Source organism: Bos javanicus, chromosome 3, assembly GCF_032452875.1.
Source record: "Bos javanicus breed banteng chromosome 3, ARS-OSU_banteng_1.0, whole genome shotgun sequence".
NCBI classification, from domain to species: Eukaryota; Metazoa; Chordata; class Mammalia; order Artiodactyla; family Bovidae; genus Bos; species Bos javanicus.
Genome location: NC_083870.1, coordinates 22,789,661 through 22,813,967, shown reverse-complemented (window position 1 = coordinate 22,813,967; position 24,307 = coordinate 22,789,661). Strand labels below are relative to the sequence as shown.

General features: G+C 44.3%; 1 protein-coding gene across 1 annotated transcript; it reads left to right on the top strand.

Annotated features, from left to right (window-relative positions):
* Positions 1 to 728: 728 nt before the first annotated feature.
* Positions 729 to 23,074, top strand: LOC133245165 (neuroblastoma breakpoint family member 4-like). Its single transcript, XM_061413148.1, has 10 exons — positions 729 to 780; positions 2,058 to 2,200; positions 4,109 to 4,266; positions 5,015 to 5,229; positions 6,292 to 6,343; positions 9,768 to 9,976; positions 10,926 to 10,977; positions 11,884 to 11,983; positions 20,465 to 20,795; positions 22,780 to 23,074. The coding sequence occupies exons 1-10, from the start codon at positions 729 to 731 to the stop codon at positions 22,848 to 22,850; spliced, it is 1,383 nt and encodes a 460-aa protein (XP_061269132.1). The 3' UTR covers positions 22,851 to 23,074.
* Positions 23,075 to 24,307: the final 1,233 nt, after the last annotated feature.

Sequence of the window (24,307 nt, the reverse complement as noted above, 5' to 3'; positions counted from 1 at the left end):
TCGTCCTTCTTTGGTATTGGAATGAAAACTGACCCCTTCCAGTCCTATGGCCACTACTGAGTTTTCTAAATTTGCTGACATATTGAGTGTAACACTTTAGCAGCAGCATCTTTTAGGATTTTAAATAGCTCAGCTGGGATTCTGTCACATATACTAGCTTTGTTCATAGTACTGCTTCCTAAGGCCCACTTGACTTCACACTCAAGGATGTCTGACTCTAGGAGAGTGACCACACCATTATGGTTAGCTGGTCATTAAGACCTTATTTGTATAGTTTTTCTGTGCATTCTTGCACCTCTTCTTAATCTCTTCTGCTTCTGTTAGGTCCTTGCTCTTTCTGTCCTTTATCATGCCCATCCTTGCATGAAATTTTCTCTTGATATCTCCAGTTTTATTGAAGAGATGTCTAGTATTTCCCATTCTATTGTTTTCCTCTACTTCTTTGCAGTGTTCACTTAATTATAATATTGTACAATTTCTTGACCCAATATCAGTCAATGAACTATATATAACTGTTATTATGATTTTTAAATGAAGGAATGTGATGCACTTTTCTTACCCCCACAGAATGTCAGGGTCCACAGACATCAAAAAATAAATTTCTTCAAAGTCTTTGCTGGATCTCATATACCAATATCATTAAGAAGGGAATCTGAAGGATGGTGTGAGGTGAGGGGGAGATAAACTTTTATAACTGGTTGATCCAGCTCTCTTACCTTTACCTTGACATGGACAAGTGCTCAGTGGTTCATGGTCACACCCATTTCACCCACCATCCAGGTAAGTCCTGCAGCTAAACTGAAGAAACCAATGCTACAGAGGGTCTCCCAAATCTCAGGTTCACAAGACCCAGGTAGGAAGAGATGCTGAGGAAATGTGAAGTTGGTTAAGACCATCCGTCCCTGAGGGCATGCCTGTCCCTTTCTCCTCAATTTCATCTTCTATGTCCCTGAACACAATTTCCCATGTTCACTGTATCTCATCAACCATCCCTGACCCATGACCTTACTAAATAGATCATCATGCCAATATTCAAGGATATACACATAAACTTTTAATCATTTTGACAGCTTGAAAAGAGCTCTTATCGGGGGTACAATGAAATCCATGAGTAAAAGTTTGAAATGTAGTGTTTAGTGACATTAAAAACATCTAGAGCGACCCGGAAATAGAGGAGGGGTTTAGAAGGCAGGGCTGTCAAACTTAAGTTTACTCTAAAGCAAACAAGCTGCCCAAGGAAGACAAGAATCTGACATAACACTGGGATGCAGCAAAATAATATTGAGTCTGGACAGAAACCATTTTAAAAAATTAATTACTCATTCACTTAGTATTATACTTTGATTTTTTCCTACAGGTTTAAGGATGGACAAAAGTGGAGAAGACCCCAAGTTCATGAGAGTCTAAAAGTTTGACATCTCTCACTTGTGGAAAAGCCTTAAGATCTGTTTAAAGAGAAGGTGAGGTGACTTATAACAGCCCAACAGAAATTAAGACCTGCTGACAAAGTATTTCTCCCTCGAATATTTGTATACACAAAAGAATGAACAATGGGAACTCAGCTGAGGTAGTTTTTGGAAGGAGATAGGTCAGTGGCATCAGGATGTGTGCAGACAACCTAAGAGTGGCTGCTGAGGGCTTGGGTGCTATCAGTGGTGATGTTCACAAATGGTCATGGCCTAGACACCTGGAAGGCAGGGGCCCCCAAGATCCCATGAACCCCTCCCCCTACCAGTTCTGTTATGGCAACTCCAGATGGTTACCTAGCATGCTGGGTCCCCCTCCTTCACTGCTGTCTGAGTCTGAGCCCCACACAGCACCTTTGGCTCTGAGCTCTGGCATCTTCAACTTCTCTTTGTGGTTGAGAACCCTCTAGTTGTTCCCAACAGTAAGTCAGGAATTCCAGTTTTTGTCATCCCTCAGTGCTGATTAAACCTATGTGATTTTGCTTGGCTCTAATCCCCTGTATGCTGAGTGTCTTCTCCTCGCCCCTGGCTCTGCCCTCATCTGCCACACATCACCATGGCAATACCTTTTCTCTCTTTATCTGATCTAAGGGCAGAACTCACCCTCACTTGAAATCAACCAGGAACTTTGGTTGCATCTGGTAAATAACAACCAGGACTTTCAAGACCTCACAGAGAAATTCCTCATATCCCAAGCAACTGCTAACCCCCTGGCCAACCAGCTACAGAAATACGTTAAGTCCTCAGGGTCGTGATCACCAAAACAATGAATGACCACTGTCTTCCCTCTAAGAAACTAAGTCTCCATGCTTTGTCTCCTTTTCCCTTTGTCGTTTTGAATTCCATTCTGACCACAATCCAGGAAAGGTGGTAGTGGCTCTTTTCCCCTTAGTTCCCTGAGGATGGAAAACTGAGCACAAGGAGTGGAGGCACTTTCCCAAATTTGTGGTGAGTTGTAGGGTGAGATACAGATTGTGTGTCTGTGTCTCAATCACCCAGTGTCCTAATCATCTAGACTGTGATTCCTGGCACAAGCACAGAACTGTCTGTGTCTCTCAGGAGAAAGCTAAAGAGTGTTAACTGGAATTTTTTCTGTTCATATCTGATCCTGCATCCCTGTTGGTGAAACCTCTGGGACTAATGAACTCCATCAGTTCAAGCTTCCCTGAGGTTCCATGGGCAAATCCCTATGCTAGTTACACTGGGGAAATATGGTGGTTATATATTGCGAGAAGCAAGGGATCATAAGATTTAAAGAACTTAAAGATGAAGCTGCTGCTCATTGAAACCGTGGTCTCTATGAGTGACGCCATCAAGACAGGGCCTCCCTGGTGAGAAGGAAGCCGTGCTTCCTGGGTGTAGGGTGTCTTTCCTGTCCAAGAAAGTCATGTGACACTCTGTGATGAGGTTGAGGGTGTTTCTGGGGAAATCAGACCATCTATACATCCCCTTCTATTTCTACCTGAGCTGGTGAAACTTTGGTGATTCAGGTTGACCAGGAGTCCAGGTGACATCTGTGCTATAAGATGTGTGACCAACATGAGCATGATGGTAAGTGGGAGAGATCACCAGCCGCCATAAAATCCCAGGCAGAGTGTGGGGAGGCCCTTTGTATCTGCAGTCAGCCTGGCAGTTGGAAGCATTGTTGCCTATTCGGGGAGAAGGGCCTGTAGTGAGGAAAGAAGTCATGAGCAAGCACAGCAAGGGGGTGAGAGAAATCTTGACAACTTGAGACTGTGTAGTCGTTTTCCATTAATCTATGAGGGAGTTAATGAAAAATGACTGACACCGAGAAAAAGAAAAAGTAAAGCCTGTTATTTAAGAAAGTAAAGAGAGAAACTTTGGGGAAAGGGCAAACTTAGTTTTATTTACATCTTTCCTTATAAGCATAACATTATTCTAAGAAATAAGCTGTGGGGCTGGTGAAGAAGAAATGTCTCATCAGGACCCTGTGGGAGGTCACACAGCACAGTGTGAAGGGCACGGACTCTGGGCCAGGCTTCCTAGGCTCACATTCACGTTGGGAGCCTGTGTCTGTTTCCTCCTCTGTCCACGTGGTGCTGTAATAATAACTATTGTTTGAGTTATAATGAATACTGAGTAAATCTGATAAAGCCCTGACAGTAGTGCCTGGCTCAGTGTAAACACAGTTCACGCTTCTATTATTTCTAGTAACACAAAGATTATCAGTGTTTGGGCACATTTCTTTCAGGTCCTTATGGTTTCATGTATTCTATTTCACACAAGTGTGTCCAGGTGAGTTTTTTACCTCGAGATACTTGTTCATTACTGAAATACTGGGATGGCACAAGGTAACCACCAGTTTAGTCCTATAGACCTTCCTGACCACACAGGAATCGCCACCACAGGCCCTGCTCAGTGTCTCACCGAAGAGGCTGCAGATCTTGGTTCAGTGGCCCAGGATTCAGGGTCAGTCTCAAGGGATGTGAATTCTGACTTTGCCAAATGGCAGTTCATCCTGTCTACTTGCTTTCTGTGCCTTGGAGCTCCTCTTTCCTCAGTTCTAAAATGGGGAGTAACCTCAGTTGGGAGGCTGGGGAATCAGATATGGAAATGGCTGTGTAGACCTTGGTACTGAGGTTACATCTGCCTCTGGGGTGGCCCGTCCTCCTCCTCTGAAGGCAGTGACCACAGCGGCAAGGCCAGCTTCCCCTGAGGCAGTGTCTCTTTCCTCAGAGTGTGAACCATGTAAGGACAATGTTGAATCTGTGCTGGGGGAGAAGCTGCCTTTTGAGGCACTGAGGCCAGCAGAAAAGCCAACGCTCGATGAGAGGCTGAGGTAAGCAGGACAGGGGTGTTCATGGCAGGCACAGGACACTGTCATAAAACAGGTGCATGCATGCTAAATCACTTCAGTTGTGTCTGACTCTTTGTGAACCCATGGCCCAGGGACCGCCCGGCTCCAACAATTCGTGGATTATGGATTCCAACTGTTATTCAGGGCTTCAGTTACTCTCTTTTTAAAAAACTATTGACCTAAAACCACATATCATGAAATTCACCAAATTCAAGTGGACAATTCAACTCAGTGGCATTTGGTACATTCTCAGTGTTGTGCAATTAAAGCCTCATTTGCCTTTAAATCACAACTCCCTCCTGACTGACTACAGCTTGTCATCCTTTCTTGACCCTGACATTCGCTTGTTCTTTCCAATCCACACCAGCTGTACCTCTCCACACTCTATATCTGACTGTGTGTCACTCAATGTGTGATGCTGTTTGTGTATTTTTAAATGGAAATGGCCTTCTCTGAGCAAGGAACTGAAGAGACAACTTCATAACACAGGTTTAGAAATACATTAGGTTTTGAATACAGAAGAACAAGATGAATGGGATGTCAGGGAATCTTCAGGAGCACTTTTGGATACAGAGGACACATTTGTTGTTCCTTCTTTCTCTATGACATAGTTTGATCATCAAATATGTGCCAGAATTCTGTTTCAAGGGCTTCTTGGGGATGTTCTCACAGAAATCCCTAACAGTCTCTCATCCACCTCTTTAACAACTGTCTGTTCTGTCTCATCTAGGACCTGTGACACCCTAAATCGAAGTCAGGCAAGAGAGCTGACCCAGTTACGGCAGACACTACGGGATGGGAAAGATGACTCTGTCCTGCTCAAGCAGCACCTCGAGGACCTCCTCACCCGCAATGACCCGGACAGCCACCAGGGGCAGGGCTTCCGAGAGAGCCTGTCTGAGGGGTACCGACTGGCCAAGCGCCTTGCCTGCAAGCTCAGCCCAGGTGAGGGGGCCACAGACCCTGATAGCACTGATCCTCTCCTAGGTCCCCATTTCATAAGATGAACTCCACTAGGAATTTTTTTTAAATGAGCTTTCCTGTTTCATGTCCCATTTGGGGATATGATAAGAGCATGACTGGCTGAGTGGGAGGACAGAGGAGAAATGCACAGGGTGGAGGTCATAGTATTTGAACTGTCTGCTTCCTCCCTGATGGACAATGGCCACTGGAGCAAGAGGCAGCATCCAGATAGGGTTAAAGCAGAGGTAAGACGAGGTGACAGGAGGATGCTTGTTAGAGTGAAAAAAGCCCTGGACTAAACATGGAAGTTCCCAGGTTCCAGGCTGAGTGCTGTGCTTATAACTGTGTGTGAGTGATTGATTTTTCTTAGATCAATAACTGTTTTTTCATCTGTAAAATGGATCAAATAATCTGTTGATGATAGCTGTAGTGATGAAATTTGGGAATATGTACAAATGCACTGCAGAAAAAAAATGCCTTTCATTTTGTGGTGTTGGGTAAGGTACTTGATAGAGTTGAACTTAGTGTTGGGAAAGTGGATTAGACTGAAGCACTTTCCATAGAGAGACTTATCCTGATAACACACAAAAGCCACCTTGAAGAGCCAGGATGTTCCCAGATGGAGGGACATGGGACTTGGTTGTTCTCCTTAGAGAAACGAGGGCATCTTGTGAGACCTGAGGAAGTTTTTAGAGCCTGTGTCTTTGGCAGAATTTGTGGCAGGATGGATGACACATTTGTAGAAGTGGAGATGGAAGGTGGACAACGTGAGGTGATATAAGGAAGAAAAGACAATTTAAATGTTTGCCCAATTTCAAGCAGAAGGTGCCCTGAAGATGATCTACCAGTTTAGAAACAGACTGCCTGATGGACCAGAAATCCCTGCCAGATCAGTTGTTTAAAAACAAAGTTCAAAAAATTAGAACTTCCATACAGTACTAACTTGTACATAGATATTCATGACTCTGTGACCATATGAGTCCCTTTGTTTGTAATAGGTGACGTGGCAAGAAGCTCAATGGATATTTCTGAATTTATCTGCAGAAATTCATGAAAATGAGGAGGATGAACAAGGACAAGAAACACTCATGCCCAGGTAACAGTGAACTATCAGGAGCTGGGTAGGAAAATGGGTAGGAAAAGTATGGACAGGGTCACAGAGAGAACAGTAAGTGAGGTCAAAAGAATCAGAGATGCCAGATGGAAGCCTAAGCACAACTGCAGATGGTACTGATTTACTTCAACCCACATATGATTGGACCTGTAACTTGGTTGTCTGTTGTCTCTGTGCTACTTGTATGTAAGAGCCAGGGTGAATGCACCACCCTTTAGGATTTCCTGTACACATAGAGAATATCTGTTCTCTCCTAAAGGAGGTCCAAAGTGAGATATATATCTATTCCTACACAGTTGTTTAAGATCCTTGGGAGGAAGATAACTAGCAAAGGAATTAGTACAGAAGTAACTAGAAAAATTAAACATCAGGACAACTGTCTAGAAAAAAAAAATTGGTTGTCATGTGACAATAGTAATAGAAAGAGGCCTTGGAAACCTTTCAATTCCTAAAAAGGAGGCATAATATTTCTGGGAATCTATAATGCCTTAATAGACGTGCCCACTTGACTGTGCGTGCTCAGTTCCTCGGGTGTGACCTACTGTTTGCAAAGCAATGGGCTGTAGCCCACCAGGCTCCTCTGTCCATGAGATTTGCCCGTCAATATTATGGAATTGGGTTGTCATTTCCTCTTCCAGGGGATCTTCCCGACCCAGGGATTGAATCTATGTCTCCTGCATTGGCAGGTGGATTCTTTACCACTGAGCCAACAGGGAAGCCCTTATTCACTTGGCTGCTTCATCTTAAACTCAACATGGATTAGGACCAGGGGGGATGCACTTGGTGTGGAAATTCATCTGTGCTTCCTGTTCCTGAAAGTACCATCCTGGGATGGTTGAGTCTCATTCCTCATCAGAGGTTTGTGGCCAGTACATGGAGCACCTGCTGTACTCTCCCTCCCACTCCCAGACAGCCACAGTCAGTTTCCTATACGGGAGGATAGCTTCTTTCTGTGACCACTCTCATGCCTCCCATCAAAACCAGCCAGAATGGCTTAGAGTCAGATCCTCTTCATTTAATTTTCTGTTATCCCTTTCCCACCTGTCACAGCATGGAAATGTAGGATGTTGAAAAGAAGGAATTGCCTGAGGAATCTAAGGATGAATGTGTTTTGATGCCTTCAATTCACCAAGGAAGTTCTGACTGTCACCAGCCTTACAGTGATGACAAATTTGCATTTGATGAACCAGAAGTGGGCCTTGGTCTGGATGGAGCTTGTGGTTTCTCCCATGCTAAAGAGGATGAAATCCCAACCAATCTCCCAGGTAGCTTCTGTGTTCTTTGTCCCCACAATGTGTATAGACTGAGGAAGGTCATCTCTGAGGACAGGTTGTATAGACACATCTTAGTTGAAACCAGGAGAAAGGATCTATTATGGAACACAGACATCAGGTCAGTCAGGGAGCCTTCATCATCTTCTCGGCCCTGGTCTTGCCTCTGTCACCCTGGCCCCAGTGTCAAACATTTGACCCAAATCTATTGTGACAACTCTCACCTACCTCAGCTGGAAATCCACAGGAGGTGTCTGTCACACCTGGTTTGGATCCAATGTGTTTGTTATCTTCAATGATCTAATTTTTTTTTGTAAATGTGCCTGGCCTCTCCAGACATGATTGCAGATTTGCCTCTTTATTAGGTGAGGTGATTTCCCTGTTTGGTTTCACTCCTCTCAGCCCCAGTCTCCCTTTTCTCTAGGTTGGCTAGTCTTCTCTAAGCAGTCCCTCAACAACCAAGACAGACCCAACTGTACCATTGCCTTGCTTGGATGTTTCCATGAAGCAAGGCTGGGCTCTGGCACTTCCTCCAGCCTCAAATGGCCATGGTTTCTGTGTAGCACTGAAGATTCTTTTTGATTTGAGGGTTAATACAATTCACTGGGCTTCCCTGCTGGCTCAAACAGTAAAGAATCTGCCTGCAGTGCAGAAGACAGTGGGTTTGAACACTGAGTGTAGAAGATCCCCTGGAGAAGGAAATGGCACTCACTCAGATATTCTTTTGTGGAGAATTCCATGGTCAGAGGAGCCTGATGGGCTATAGTCAATGGGGCTGCAAAGAGTTGGGCACGATTGAGTGATTAACACTTTCACACTTTCACTTTTCACAATTCATGCATCACTCTAGTCTCAAGTATAAATTCCTCTAAACCATCAACAACCACATAATCTGATGGGATAAACCAATATTGCAGAAATAATTCTAGAAAATAACTCAGTGCATTTTCTAGGATCTCTGGGGAAAATACACCATTAACTATTTATACAGATGCAGAACAAAGGATATTGGGAGAGAGCTCTATGAGATTAAGGAGAGAATTTCCCCTATGGGTCTAGAAGTAGACCAGTCTAATTCTTATAAGACTTAAGAGTCCTAGAATATCTTTGCTAAAGTATTATGTTCTTGCACTGAGAATATTAACGTCCCTGTGGTAAATGTGTTTACTGAGTAGGTATGTGTGACATGTGATTTGCTTATTATGACCTGTTTTCTCTGAATTTCTTACTAGACAATCAAAATGATCATGAGCAAGTAAATGGACACAATTTAACATTTCCCAGGTAATTCTGAAGATCAGTGGGCCGTAAATGTCAGTGGTGACTGCAGGAGACCTCAAATTCAGGGAAAAACAGGAAGTGCCAAAAGCAAATCTTTTATCTATTTAGTCAACAGCCAAATATCTCTTTAACAGTATTGTCTATTTTCATTTCACAGGCTCAGTGCATTCAGTTTCTTAACGTACAGGGAGTGGATCCAGGTGGAATAGCCAAACTCAGGAGTTTCTGTAATCAAGTATTTTCTCCTGAGTAGTTAAAAGTAGCGTGAGATTCATATCAGCCTTGTGCCTGTTTGGCTTCAACATGTTGGTAGATATTTGTTTCCAAGTAAGGAAACTAGAAAACATTTGTATTATATCAAAATCCTGAGAAAATAGTTCCTGAAGGCAGAATATCTAGTCTGTAATTCCTCAAAAGCTGTTTTCACTTGGATCCTGCATATCCAGATCAACACAATGTGTGCAGAGAAGTGGGAACCACTATCCTAGTCCTCTTGTGTGCTGGGGGCCATGAGGTTAGCATGCAGGGAAAATCCCATCTCCTCCCTCAACCGCTGGTTGTGTGCCCAGTGCCAGAGAACCTACTGTCTCTCCCACCCCGTGTCACCCCATTTCACATACAGGAGGAGTTACTTCCCTCTTTAGGGGACTGTGCTTTTGCTTTTGTTACCACTCCTCATGCCTGTCATCAACAGCAACCAGGATGATTTCACATACAGGAGGAGCTACTTCCCTCTTTAAGGGACTGTGCTTTTGCTTTTGTAACCACTCCTCATGCCTGTCATCAAAAGCAACCAGGATGGCTTGGAGTCAAATCCTCTTAATCTTCTGTCATCTCTTTTCCACCTGACACAGCGTGAACCTGCATGATGTTGAAAAGAAGGAGGCACTTCAGCAATCCCAAGATGAGTGTGTTTCAGTACCTTCAACTGTCCAGGAAGATTCTGCCTGCAACCAGCCTTACAGGGATGCGAAATCTGCATATGAGGAAGAGAAAGTGGGCTTTGCTCTGGATGGAGCCTGTGGTTGCTCCCAAGCTAAAAAGGATGAAATTGATCTCTCAGGTAGTCTGCATTATCTTTGTTAGCCTACTCTAAGAGAATTAATCCCCTTAGATAGATAGACAGTATGCTTACAAACTGAAGCCTGCTTTGAACCAGACTCTCTAATTGCATTTTAAATAAGACATTCTATGAGTGAACTTTTCTCAATTCCTAGTCATGTTTGTCCTTATGGTTAACCACTCTACCAAAGGTGGTCCTGCCAGATTCATGTGTACCTCAACAGTTGAGGTAACTTTCAGGCTGCCTCATTTTGAATGAGTCTCCTATCTCACATGAAGTACTCTAATTTTCATTCCTGAGCAATGTCCTTGAGTTCTACACCTGTCCAAGACTGTTGGCAGTCTTGTTTATATCTCTTTGGAGATGTCACTACTTTGGTTCACTTCTATCAAACCATGAACTCTCTCCCTTCATTTGACTTATCTTGTTTGAAGTCTTCTGAAACCCAAATGTAAGCCACGTGGTCGCCTTTGGTGTGTTTCTCTGAGGTAAGGCAGGGCCCTGGGACTTCCCAGTCTGATGAATGGCCACCGTTTGTAGCTTTGAAGATTCATTTGACTTGATGGTATGTAGATTCCACTCCCATCTAATCTCAATGTGTAATCACTTATGTCATTAACAAACAGCATTTCAGATGGAAAAAGCCTGAGTATTATAGCAACCCTCTAGGATATAGCTAGGTTGTTCCCCAGCATCTGTGTGGAAAAGGATATATTTAGCTGTTTGTGCAGACTCAGGACCAGGATACTCTGCCAATGACATATCATATCAAAGAAATTTGTCCAATGGCTCAAGAAGGAAATCCAACACCTCCTTATGAGGCTCTATCTATGGCCTCCTGGACTGTTTCTCTCACAGTACCCTGTTACCACACTCTGAAGATAGGCAAAGGATTGGCATTTGTGAAGAGAATTTGCCTGATATAAGTCTCCTGCTAATTTATTTGCAGAAAACCAGAATGATCACGATGACCTAAAAGGACCAGAGGCTATTTCCCTGAGGTAATTTTGAATATCTGTGGGCTGTTGTACAGTGATGAAATCTGCAGACCTCTGATCCAGGGAGAAACAGAAAGTGCTGAATACGTTGTCTCATCAGTCTTGCCAGCCACCAATTATCCTTTTTTGTAATGTTTTTCTGCTTTCACTGTGGTACTTACATTGTTTCCCATTAACTTTGTTTCCCATTAAGTTATTAACTTTTCAAGTTTATAACCCAAGTCAGTTGACCCAGATGAACTAAGGCAGAGTGATTTTTTTGCACTCACTCGTTATCTCCGATGTGGTTTATAGAGTGAGATGCCTATCTGCTTTCTCCCTGTTTGGTGTCAGAATGCTGGCATGTATGTCATAACAAGAAATGTAAATAGACAATAACATTGTATCATGCCACAATATTAAGAGAGGTCTTGACAGCATGAACTATCTGGGAAACCAGACTGCCCCAAACTGTATGCACCGGATACTCCAGGTGACAATGCAATTTAAACAAAAGGGTGAAAATCACTATTGTATATCTCTGTGAGTCATGACTGTACCATCTAGAGATAACTCAGTCTCTTTCTTCATCAGTTTGCTATTTGGCCAGAGCACAGAGTTCCCACTGTTCTTTATCTCTTCTGCCCCTGTAAAACCATACACTGTCCCACACACAAAAAATGAGCTTTTCTCTCTTTACTGGGTCAAACCCCGGCTTGCTTCACCACTTCTTTAAACATTCCATCAAACCCAGATAGGACTCTAAGATTTCTGACCCCTCTTGACTAATCTTTAGTCCTCCCTCCCCAACCAGGTTCAGCAGAGAGATGCCACAGATGATAGAGAACGGTGCCCCATGGGATTCACTGAATGATACGATTTGACTTACTTGGTTCTTCCTGGCCTGCCAGACTCTTTCTGGCCTTATAGGAGCACTGCCGTCTCACCACTTGAGGAAGAGGATGTCTCTTATGCTCGGGATGTAACCAGTGAGTATTACCATGTGATAGAACTCCACCTGGATGCCCAGGTAGACTGTATTCTTTGTACTCCTTGCCTCTGGTGGTGCTGAGATTTGTCATCCCTGTGTGGAAGCTCTGTAGACAGTGATTTGAATCAGACTGTGGTAGAGTTTTAAGCCAAGACATCAGGTGGGTCTGAAAGCCTAGCTCTCCTCTTCATCCAGGTGAAGCCTATGGGTCAGGCCCCAAGTTAGATCATGGACCCAAGGCAAGTGTGACACACTCACTCACTTGTATGTGTGCAGGTGCACAGAGATGACTAGCTTTTTCCCTGATTCCAATGAAATGTCTCTTCTTGCCCACAGTATTCCCATTTCCATACCCCAAAATGTCCCTTGAACTTCTGTGACTTTCCAGAGATGCTGAGAGCTTTAAGCATCTGTTGCTTCCCTGGTGTCATTGCCGTCACTCTCGGTGTCTGTCTCCTCTAAGATGGCTCTCTTAGTGAAGCAGTCATCTGGACCACAGGACACAAAGACCTCTCCCATCACCTTGCTTGTAATGGTTTCATGAAGCAAGGCAGAGCCCTGGCATTTCCCACCCCATGAATGGCTGGAGATTCAGTGGAGCAACCAAAGTTCATTGTGGTTTGAGGTTTTGTAGATTCCATTCATCATTCTGCTAAAGCAGCCAGCATATGATGAGAAAAGCCTGAGTATTACAGTATTCTACTAGAATGCAGGTGAGCTATTCCCCAGGGTCTGTGGGGAAGATGAATGTTTAACTTCTTAGGCAGACTTGGAAGAGGATACTGTGGTGAGAATCTTCAAGGTCAGGGAGATCTTGCCTGATGTCTTGGAAAAGCAAACCAAGTAGAGTCTGAGAGACACAACCCTGAGACACCTGGAATATCCTTCTAAAACATGCTATCGTCTCACTGGTGAGATTGGTGTCCTGGTGGTGGTACTGGACACTGCATTATTAATTTACATAGGGGGGTCTGCTTAATGTTTCTGGCCCTGTCTGAATTTTTCAGTAGAAAATTATGCTTTTCTTGAGGAAGAGGAAGACCAAGACCTCATCTGTTCTAGGTAACCATGGAGAAACATGGGTCTGAGTTCAGTGGTGACATCTGGTCATCTCAGATGCAGGGAATTGGAAAGTGCTAAATATGCCTACTTCTTCTGTTAAGACAACCACAAATTGTCCCTGTAACAAGGTTGTCTGTCACCATGTACTTGTATAGGCCCCTTTATGAATCCCTCTCAATTATAGTAACCTTCAGTCAGTTGATGCAGGGCTACTAATCAGTCACAGGATTTTTTGCACTTTCCTGCACTCTCCTTTTTATTAAACCCAGCATGAGATGTGTATCTGCCTCTGCCTGTTTGGCCTTACCACACTGACAGGTATTTCATGGCAAGGAAAGTAACTGGAAACAAAAACATTTATGTCACATCTCAGTATTTGAAAAATTGACCTTGGGATTTCCCCTGTGATCTGGTTGTTAGAATCTGCCTCCCAATGTAGAGGACACAGGTTTGATCCCTGGTCAGGGAACTAAGATCCTATATGCCATGGGACATCCAATCCTGTGGGCCACAACTACCGAGCCATTGTTCTACAGCCTTCATACCACAACTACTGATGCCTGAGCACCCTAGAATCCTTGCTCTGCAGTAAGGGAAATCAGTGAATGGAGAAGCCTGGCACCACAACTAGAGAGTAGCCCCCATTCATAGCAACTAGAGAAAGCCCATGCACAGCAATGAAGAGCCCATGCACTGCATGAAGACCCAGGGAAGCCACAAATAATAAATAAATATCTTTTAAAAATTGGTCTTGAAAACACAGAATTTCTAGGAGTCCATTCTGCTGCCAGAGCCTGTGTTTGCTTGGCTGCTACATGTGAATTTGAACAAAACTTCTGCTGTAGTTGAAGCTGCCTTTATGATTTCTGCGGGTGTGTGTAACATGACTGTGTCCTGGGGTGGTTCAGTCTCCTTCCTCCCGAGTTCATTTCTGCTCAGTGCTCAGAGCACCTCATGCTCACTCTACCTCACTCTCTCTCCCTTTCCCTTTGCAAAAACCTTCTGCTCTGGTCTCAGATTGATGGAGGGATTGTTTTATCTCTCTTGGTGGGACTTCTCATTTGTTTTTTGCAGCCAGTCCCTGAACCCTCACATGTATGGATGTGAGAGTTGGACTATAAAGAAAGCTGAGCACTGAAGAATTGATGCTTTTGAACTGTGGTGTTGGAGAAGACTCTTGAGAGTCCCTTGGACTGAAAGGAGATCCAACCAGTCCATCCTAAAGGAGATCAGTCCTGGGTGTTCATTGATAGGACTGATGCTGAAACTGAAACACCAATACTTTGGCCACCTAATGTGAAGAGCTGACTCATTGGAAAAGATCCTGATGCTGGGAGGGGTTGGGGGCAGGAGGATAAGGGGACGACAGAGGATGAGACGATTGGATGGCATCACCGACTCAATGGACATGGGTTTGGGTGGACTCCGGGAGTTGGCGATGGACAGGGAGGCCTGGTGTGCTGTGGTTCATGTGGTCGCAAAGAGTCGGACATGACTGAGCGACTGAACTGAACCTGAACCCTCCCATCAAAACAGCTAGGACTCCAGGTTTACTAATCCCTTTTGTTTAACCATCAGCCCTCCCCACCACACAAGTATCAGTATGGAGCCGCTGGTGGTAGAATAGAATGAAATCCAGCAGGATTCAGTGGAAGAATGTTATCTGGCTGTTTCTATTGGGCATCATCTGTCAGGTTCCTGTAGGCCTCTGAGAAGTGCCTCACAATGTTAGGCAGGGAGCTAGAGATGAGATGAGAGCAAGGGATGGTGGAGGCAGAGACTCATGGCTGGGAAATGGCCTCAGTTCAGTTCAGTTCAGTCACTCAGTCGTGTCCAACTCTTTGAGACCCCAGGTACTGCAGCACACCAGGCTTCCCTGTCCATCATCAACTCCCAGAGCTTGCTCAAACTCATGTCCATTGAGTCGGTAATGCCATCCAACTGTCTCATCCTCTGTCGTCCCCTTCTCCTCCTGCCTTCAATCTTTCCCAGCATCAGGGGCTTTTCCAATGAGTCAGTTCTTTGCATAGATGGCCAAAGTATTAGAGCTTCAGCATCAGTCCTTCCAAGGAATATTCAGGACTGATTTCCTTTAGGACTGACTGGTTTGATCTCTGCAGTCCAAGGGACTCTCAAGAGTCTTCTCCAACACCACAGTTCAAAAGCATCAATTCTTCAGCGCTCCACTTTCTTTGTAGTCCAACTCTCACATCTGTACATGATTACTGGAAAACCATAGAGGAACTTTTGACTAGACGGACCTTTGTTGGCCAAGTAATGTCTCTGCTTTTTAATATGCTGCCTAGATTGGACATAGCTTTTCTTTCAAGGGGCATGCATTTTTTATTTCATGGCTGCAGTCACCCTCTGCAGTGATTTTGAAGCCCAAGAAAATAAAGTCTGTCACTGTTTCCATTGTTTCCCCATCTATTTGCCATGAAGTAATGGGACTGGATGCCATGATCTGTTTTTTGAATGTTGAGTTTTAAGCCAGCTTTAAATGGCCTCAGCCCTTCCTATCAGGAAGGGGCTGATGTACAGATTGTGGTCAGCACATCCTAAAGGGACAGTATGAGCTCTACCAAAGGGGAATTCCACCAAATGGCACAGGTGCAATTAAAATTAAGCCATCACCTCTAGCAGAAGATATTAAGAAGAGGTGGCAAGAATACACAGAAGAACTGTACAAAAAGATCTTCACAACCCAGATAATCATGATGGTGTGATCACTCACCTAGAGCCAGACACCCTGGAATGTGAAGTCAAGTGGGCCTTAGGAAGCGTCACTATGAACAAAGTTAGTGGAGGTGATGGAATTCCAGTTGAGCTATTTCAAATCCTAAAAGATGATGCTGTGATAGTGCTGCACTCATATATCAGCAAATTTGGAAAACTCAGCAGTGGCTACAGGACTGGAAAAGGTCAGTTTTCATTCCAATCCCAAAGAAAGACAATGCCAAAGAATGCTCCAACTGATGCACAGTTGAACTCATCTCAGACACTAGTAAAGTAATGCTCAAAATTCTCCAAATCAAGCTTCAGCAATACGTGAACCATGAACTTCCAGATGTTCAAGCTGGTTTTAGAAAAGGCAGAGGAACCAGAGATCAAATTGCCAACATCCGCTGGATCATCAAAAAAACAAGAGAGTTCCAGAAAAAACATCTACTTCCGCTTTGTTGACTATGCCAAAGCCTTTGACTGTGTGGATCACAAGAAACTGTGGAAAATTCTGAAAGAGATGGGAATACCAGACCACCTGACCTGCCTCTTGAGAAATCTGTATGCAGGTCAGGAAGCAACAGTTAGAACTGGACATGGAACAACAGACTGGTTCCAAATAGGAAAAGGAGTACGTCAAGGCTGTATATTGTCACCCTGCTTATTTAACTTATATGCAGAGTACATCATGAGAAACGTTGGGCTGGAAGAAGTACAAGCTGGAATCAAGATAGCTGGGAGAAATATCAATAACCTCAGATATGCAGATAGCACCACCCTTATGGCAGAAAGTGAAGAGTAACTCAAAAGCCTCTTGATGAAAGTGAAAGAGGAGAGTGAAAAAGTTGGCTTAAAGCTCAACATTCAGAAAACAAAGATCATGGCATGTGGTCCCATCACCTCATGGCAAATAGATGGGGAAACAGTGGAAACAGTGGCTGACTTTATTATTTTGGACTCCAAAATCACTGCAGATGGTGATAGCAGCCATGAAATTAAAAGATACTTACTCCTTAAAGGAAAGTTATGACCAACCTGGACAGCATATTAAAAAGTGGAAACATTTCTTTGTCAACAAAGTTTCGTCTAGTCAAGGCTGTGGTTTTTCCATTAGTCATGTACAGATGTGAAAGCTGGACTGTGAAGAAAGCTGAGCGCTGAAGAATTGATGCTTTTGAACTGTGGTGTTGGAGAAGACTCTTGAGAGTCCCTTGGACTGCAAGGAGATCCAACCAGTCAATCCTAAAGCAGATCAGTCCTGGGTGTTCATTGGAAGGACTAATGTTGAAGCTGAAACTCCAATACTTTGGCCACCTGATGCAAAGAGCTGACTCATTTGAAAAGACCCTGATGCTGGGAAAGATTGAGGGCAGGAGGACAAGGGGATGACAGAGGATGAGACGGTTGAATGGCATCACCGACTCAATGGACATGGGTTTGGGTGGACTCCGGGAGTTGGTGATAGACAGGAAGGCCTGGCATGCTGCGGTTCATGTGGTCACAAACAGTTGGACACGACTGAGTGACTGAACTTAACTGAACTGAACATCACCTCTAGTAACCTTGGCCTTATTATACATTCGTTTTAATAAATTTGCTTTGTGATTTGGCTCCCCTGGTGGGCTTTTCAAGTGAATTATGGGCAAGAAACAGGGACGTTTGGACCCTGAGCATGCACAATAAAATCTGTCACTCAACTGATGCAACCAAGCCACCTGGCCTTAACCCAACCCCTGCCCTCAGGGTCAAAACCCTTATAAACACCCCAAGCCAGTACAGCAGTGCTGGTTTCATATCTCAGGGACCAGTCCAGTCTCCCTCGGAGAATGTATCTATGCTTGAGAATTGAGCTTAAACCTGAAGTGTCTGCAGTTACCTTACTGTTGCAAAGACCAAGATTTCTGGTCCGGATTTATCCGTTGACCTCCTCAGTTGGATCTCTAACACAATGCTTGCCCACCTAGTAACAATTCGTGTCAGATAAAAGGGAAGTCTTCCCAGTTCTAGATGTAGACTGTGAGTACTCCCGTTGTAAGAACATAAGGCTTCTAGTGGGTCCCCAGGTAGAATTTCTGTTGTTTGTATCCAACAACCTGGACAGGCTGTTAGTGGCACAACCATAACAGCCCTCAGACCCCTGTGGGTTTGAATTGGGTTCTGGAATTTAATTTTTAAAAAGCACCAAGCACATCAGACCGCTTTCCTTTTTTCTTGCCCCAGGCTACCCTCAGTCACCTAAGCCCATCTCGCCAGTGCAGGCATTTGGTATCAAGTCAGGCCGTAGAGAGGAAGTGGAGGGATAAGGGCAAAATCTCAGCTACCACTGTCTCACTTGCGGGAATTTTTGTAACAGACCTCTTTTGTTTTTTCAAGATAAGATTCCTTATGGGAACTTCCCAGGTGGCTCAGTAGGTAAAGAATCTGCCTGCAATGCAGGAGATGCAGGAGTCGTGGGTTGGCTCCCTGGGTCGGGGACATGCCCTGGAGGAGGGCATGGCAATCCACTTCAGTATTATTGCCTGGAGAATCCCATGGACAGAGGAGCCTGGCGAGCTCCAGTCCATGGCGTCACGAAGAGTTGGACGTTTAAAACTTTTTTTAAAGTTAATATTTACTTTTGGCTGTGCTAGGTCTTCTTTACTGCTTTCAGGCCTTCTCTAGCTGTGGTGAGCAGGACTAGTCTCTAGTTGTGCTGCATGGGCTTCTCAGGTGGATTCTTTGAGAGGGATGAGTGAGGCTCAGACACATGTCTCAGAAGTAAGATGTGTGTGATATTGCCCAGCCCTGCCAGGCCATCATTCAGAATGGGCCAGGAAAGGCCAAAGCCCACCCCTCCACCCCCCCTCAACTACTCACACACACAGATGGGCTGAAAGGAATGGACGGAACATCTAAATTATACATGGCTCCATCCTGTGTTGGGTTCTGATGATAACCTGAGACAGTGTGGACAGCTGTGCTGCAGCGGTGTGGGCACAGGTTGGGTCCGCCCCACCCCACCTTCTCTGCAAGGAGAAACCCTGTAGACATAATAAACACTTGATTTTTAAATTACAACTTGATCTCCAGTTGGAGGCTTTTCCCTACGCTCATAATATTGGGTACTATTGTCAATGTTGGATAAAGTGTTATGTCTTTTTCCCATGCAAATGGAAAGAATATTCAAAACATAGGTTTAATAAAACCCATTAGTCTGGAAAAAACAAATAAAATTAGATGATGAAATTATGCAGTGATAATTAAAAATAGTCCTACACATTGATTCAAATAACATTGGGGAATGAGGGGATATGTGGTTTTAACAATTATTTCACCCATCAGATTTGTTAATGTACAAAGTTTTATCCATGAGCCCAATATGAATTATAAAATCTGACTGTGTCCTAAAATATGATGATTAATGATGAATGAACTTTGCCTGGTGGAAATACGAAGGGCACACCAGGCTGAGAGAAGTGCTTGTGGAAAAACACTCAGAGGCTCCAGAGGCTCCTGGTGCAGGGCAGGAGGATTTGCAGAGGGAGCTGTGGGCAGTGACGTTGCAGAAGAAAGAAGGGCCAGAATAGGAGGACTTGAAAGGCGAGTAAGGAGGTTAGATTTGTGTAGTAGGGAAGGGAGGATGAATTTCCATAAGCCGAGGAGCATGTGATGAAACAGGATTTAGGGGTGATAAGACAAGTGAGCTTTGAGAGTGTGGAGAGGACTGAATCACAGAAAACAGTTGGAAGGAGGTTGGATGAATCTTTGATGAGAGTCAGACACAGATGCTTCCTGGAAGACTAAGTGGTAACAGATATGTGAAAGACAGTTAAAGAAGCAAACCTCATTGAGGGTGTCGAGGTATAAAGAGGGGGTGGGAGGAGAGCCCCACATCAAGGTGGAGCAGGTTCTGGGGGCCGTGACCCCACCTGAGCCTGACCCAGACTGGATGAGGGTACTTCATGTCTTAAGTAAGCCCAGGTTCTGAGAATATGTACTCATTTCACAGTAGACATAGAAACAGATTTGATTAGGAGCACTGTCTAGTCCCCACTGGAGGGGCTTGTAATATAAGGACTGCACCTTATGTTATCTCTCTGAAGAGAGACGAAGAGGGTTCCAATAAGGGACTCAGGCCTCTAATCCCCTAATCCTAGCTGCTAATTGGAGAAGGCAATGGCACCCCACTCCAGTACTCTTGCCTGGAGAATCCCATGGATGGAGGAGCCTGGGGGGCTGCAGTCCATGGGGTCACACAGAGTCAGACATGACTGAAGCGACTTAGCAGCAGCAGCAGCTGCTAATACTTTCCATCTGTCCATCCTCACTCTACCCCATTTGGGAACAGAATATACACATGTATGAGTGAGTGGAAGGGCAGACAAACATTTCAAGCAAGGAAATTCAAAAGGCTCCATAATATACGGTAGTTTCTCAACTCCCTTTTCTAGTAGTAACTGAAGCCTTTATGCTGTATGTCTCCCATAGCTCTTTTTTTTCTGGTGGGTAGATATCAACAGCTCTTTCTCTCCCATGCCTAGAGGCCTGTCTAGAACTTTCTTTCTCTCTAGGCTACAAGACTAAGGCTAATAACAGAATAAGAGGCTTGACCCCCTGTGTCACCCAAACCCTCTAGACTCAAGTGGGTGATTTCTCATTTCAAGAAATTGCAGCCTAGCCCCTGCCTTCTCAGCACCCCAGTCACAGCCAAAAATATGACATCTTCTTCACACTGATGTCTGCCTTTGCTGTCTGGGTTATTGGGTTTTACTCATGGGGAGGGATATCAGAAATGCATGTCTGGTAGGGCTTATCAAGAGCAAGCTTCCATTGGTCCTACTGAACCCTCTTTTACTTTCAGGGGACACCTGGGAGGACTGTCACCGGGGATCTGTGAGTTTCCCAGGGTCAGAGGTGCCAACTTCACAGACACAGCTTCAGAAAAGCACCCACGTGACTGACTGTCTGCAGTGGCAGCTGGACCAGCATTTCGACTGTGGTGACAGCAAAGCCATGCTTGGTCTTTCTTCCACCAACGGGGGCTTTACCTCCAACCCTGATTCTGGAAACCAAGGACCACTCTTTCTAGGTAAGAAAGAAAGGGGGATTAGGAAGCTCTGGTCCGTGTGCTGGTCATCACAAAGCTGTGGGTGGAGGAGGCAAAGGGCCTCTCCCACTCCCGCTGTCGGCCCAGTTGAAACCTGTGACACTCTAACAGCGTCAGGTGATCAAGAGCCTGGGACTTAGGACCAGCTCAGCCTCAGGCCCTGGTTCTGCAAATTCCTGCTTGTTTAACTTGGCCAAGTTATTTATCTTATGTACTTATCTCTCTCGTCCCTCATCTGAACCCTTGAAAAATTCTATCTCCTTTCCATAATTATTGGGAGTCTTAAGCAACATAATGTCTAGAGTGTCTGATTCACTAAAAATTGATGATAACCATTATGAATACGTAATATCTAAGCATTGTCTTTCTTGTGCTTTAACACTTATAAAATGATTGCACAATGGTTGTTTCTTCTGAGATGGCATAATTTTTATGATCCACTTTCTCTGGACTCCATCTTCCCTTGCTTTCTCAGAAAGGCAAGTTGGCCAGTATTTTTTTCTCCCTTCAACATCCGTCATCAAATCAATTTACCCCTATTAGGTGCTCTCAGTAACAGTGTATTAGTAACATTCAATAGCAATGTAAATACTGGCCCTGCAACACAGGGTCATGTTTGCTTTTCACATCCAGTTTATTTTCCCTTGTTTTCCCCTCTTTCCACCCTCATCCATGAAGTGCCCTGATCAGTCTCTTTTACAGCACTCCATTTAATTCATTCTCTCCACTCATCTCCATGTCCGTCTCCTAGTTTTCATCTCCTCCGAGTCCACCTATGTTCAAATTTCCTTAAAAGAGTTTTCAGACCCTCACATCCATTTCATCTGGGACGTATTCATCCTTACCCTGCATCGCTCTCCACATCCTCCACTGGAGCCCAGGGCCGCCCGGTGCTCATCCCTCAGGCTGTGGCCTCATCTGAGGAATGAGGAGAGACCCACGTCCTCAGGTGGAGCTGAGATGAGAAGGAGCCCCCTTGTGGCAGCATGGAGAGTCTCAAGGAAAGTGCTCAGGGAGGGCAGGGATGCAGAGCGTGACAAGAGCCAGTAGGTCTTGTAGTGTTTATTGTCTTCTCTTCCCTCTCGTCTCTCCTTTTCTTGTCCTTGGCTTCCCACATTCCCAGCCCAGACCGACCCCCACTTCCTCAGTAACTGTTTCCTGGTCATCTTCCATGGAAACATGAGCAGGAATCCAGGCTTCACAGCAGATTTTGCAGCAAAGGGTAATTTTAATACCCTTTATTTTCATACCCCTCCACCCTGTGACTCCCACCCGCCATAACTCCTAGTTCCTGTCACCCACCAGAGCTTTTCTCTCCTGATTTTTCTTTTTTCTTTTCCAAATTCAGCTCATCAAGAAGCCATTAGAATGATCCATTCCGTATCTTCATTCATTTGTTGCATTACACAAACACAGACACACTTGAGAGTATTGTTGCATTTTTATTATATTGTCCATGCCTCACTTAGATTATGTATAAATATTATATATACTGTGTATATATATGTGAAGTCTATATTGATGCACATGTAAAATTTTTCCAATTTAGACTTCCTTACTTCTTTTCTCTTATGAGGTTTTCCTTCAACTTTGACTTTGCTTCATCTCTACGATCTCTTCCCTCCCAACAGTACAATCTGTGTCCTGCAGGAATTTCTTGCCTTTGTCTTTTCTACCTAGGAAAGAAGTTGTTGTCATCAATTTTATTTCTTTACTCTGTTTTGGCATTTGGGAACATGTTTGCCCCGTGGCAGTCTTACCAATATTGACTAGTGTAAGGAAGGAAGATCAACAAAAAAGAAAATATATAAAGTTTCTCCACTGGATTCACTTCACCATGGACTTTCAGATAGCCTATCCTGTTCTTGAACAGTTTCTGTACTTGATGTCCTTCCTGAGTGGAGGACTAAGTCATAGAAACATCCTAAATAACAATGGATCCTATTGGCTGTGGTTTTATCTTCAGAGCTGAGTTTGGATGCTTCCATTGGAATGAAGAACCCTCCCAAGCTGGAGGATAAGGGCTCCACAGCTTAAGTGTTCAGTTTGTAGCAAGATTAAGGGCTTAAGTGTCCTGAAACAGAAGATTATCAGAAGAAAACTGCTCTTCAGCAAATGGAGACTAGCGTGAGGATTCCCTGGCCTTCAAGCTTAGGGTACAGAGGTAATCCCATGCACTTCTTCCTTATGCTCCTTATCTAAGGTTATGGCTCAATCTCCCACTGAGTTTTCTCTTCCTCACTTGTTCACTTAACAGCTGACACTACCTCTGTGTGGTCTTTCCTCTGCTTTCCACGGGGTCTGCCACCATGCAGGGCCCTTCCACCTCAATCTCCTGTTTGCACTCTGAGCTCTGCTGTGTTCCTGCTGCTACTGTCCTCTATTGCCTCTGACCTTTCCTATTAGCCAAAGGGAAGCCCAGATCCGTGGTCCTCTCTATCATGAGTGTCATTTAGCATGTACCATGCTGAACACATGGTACAAAAATCACACACTTTCTTGGTTTCCTCACCTTCCTTTACTTGCACCCCACCCACCCCTGCTCCCTAACAAACTCTTTCTTCCAGTATCATGTTTTAATGAATTACTTGCATGTGGGTTGACTTTTGGAGAATCTAACCTAGGAAAATCCTTAACCCTCAACTTCTCCACCTGAATAAGAAGTGCTGAAACTGAGGAAAAAGAGGCCTGATTACAAAAACTAAATAAGAACCTGGGTCATATGTAGAAGTGCTGGACTGACCTGAGTCTTGTTTCCCCTCAGGCCTTGGTGGGCAGAACTTTGCTAATGTGCAGGGGGCTTCCAGGAACTCACTGGAACTGGCATTAGATAGAGGACAGTGGATGGATCCTTAAAGGGACATTGGCCAAACGGAGATACAGAGGCCAGGTTTTCGATATTCATAGAGCATGAGATGCACAGGCATTCAGACCTCTTCCCTTCTTTTTTTGAAATTACTCCTTCTACACGTTCAGTAAAAATCCCCAAAAATGAACTGAGTTGGAATCGGAGGGCAGGGAATGTAGGACAGCATTGTAGTGAATTAACTTTGGGCCACATTTATGAAGACCCAGGGAGATACACAAGATAATCATTGCTTCAGCCAAATCTAGTTGAGAAGACAAGTTATTTATATGAGAGGGTCTGAGAAAGACCAAAAAATCTTTAGGGCCAGGGGGAAATAAGTGCATGGTAGACTCAATGTAGAGAGAAAAAAAGAGTGGTATGAAATATATAGGTCTAGTGAGTAGTTCTAAATCATGCTATTATAAAATAAAAACTGGGTGAGCTTTGATCTAATATGAATACCTTAACCCAAGCCATTGAAATTATGATTTTAATGTTCTGGGGTGAGGTCTGGGTATCAATATCTTTCAAAACTCTGCTAATATGCATCAGGGATTAGAAGGTCTGTGGATTTGGTAGGGTATCATTAACTTATGGCAGTGGCCAGTATGTGGCTGCTTCATAAAAAAGCTGAATATCAGCCATT

Excerpts from the sequence above, each read along its gene's own strand:
- LOC133245165 (XM_061413148.1), top strand. The coding sequence starts at position 729 with ATGGACAAGTGCTCAGTGGTTCATGGTCACACCCATTTCACCCACCAT. Across the intron at positions 4,267-5,014 it reads ACGCTCGATGAGAGGCTGAG|GACCTGTGACACCCTAAATC; the intron begins GTAAGCAGGACA and ends TGTCTCATCTAG. Across the intron at positions 11,984-20,464 it reads AACTCCACCTGGATGCCCAG|TATTGGGTTTTACTCATGGG; the intron begins GTAGACTGTATT and ends TGCTGTCTGGGT.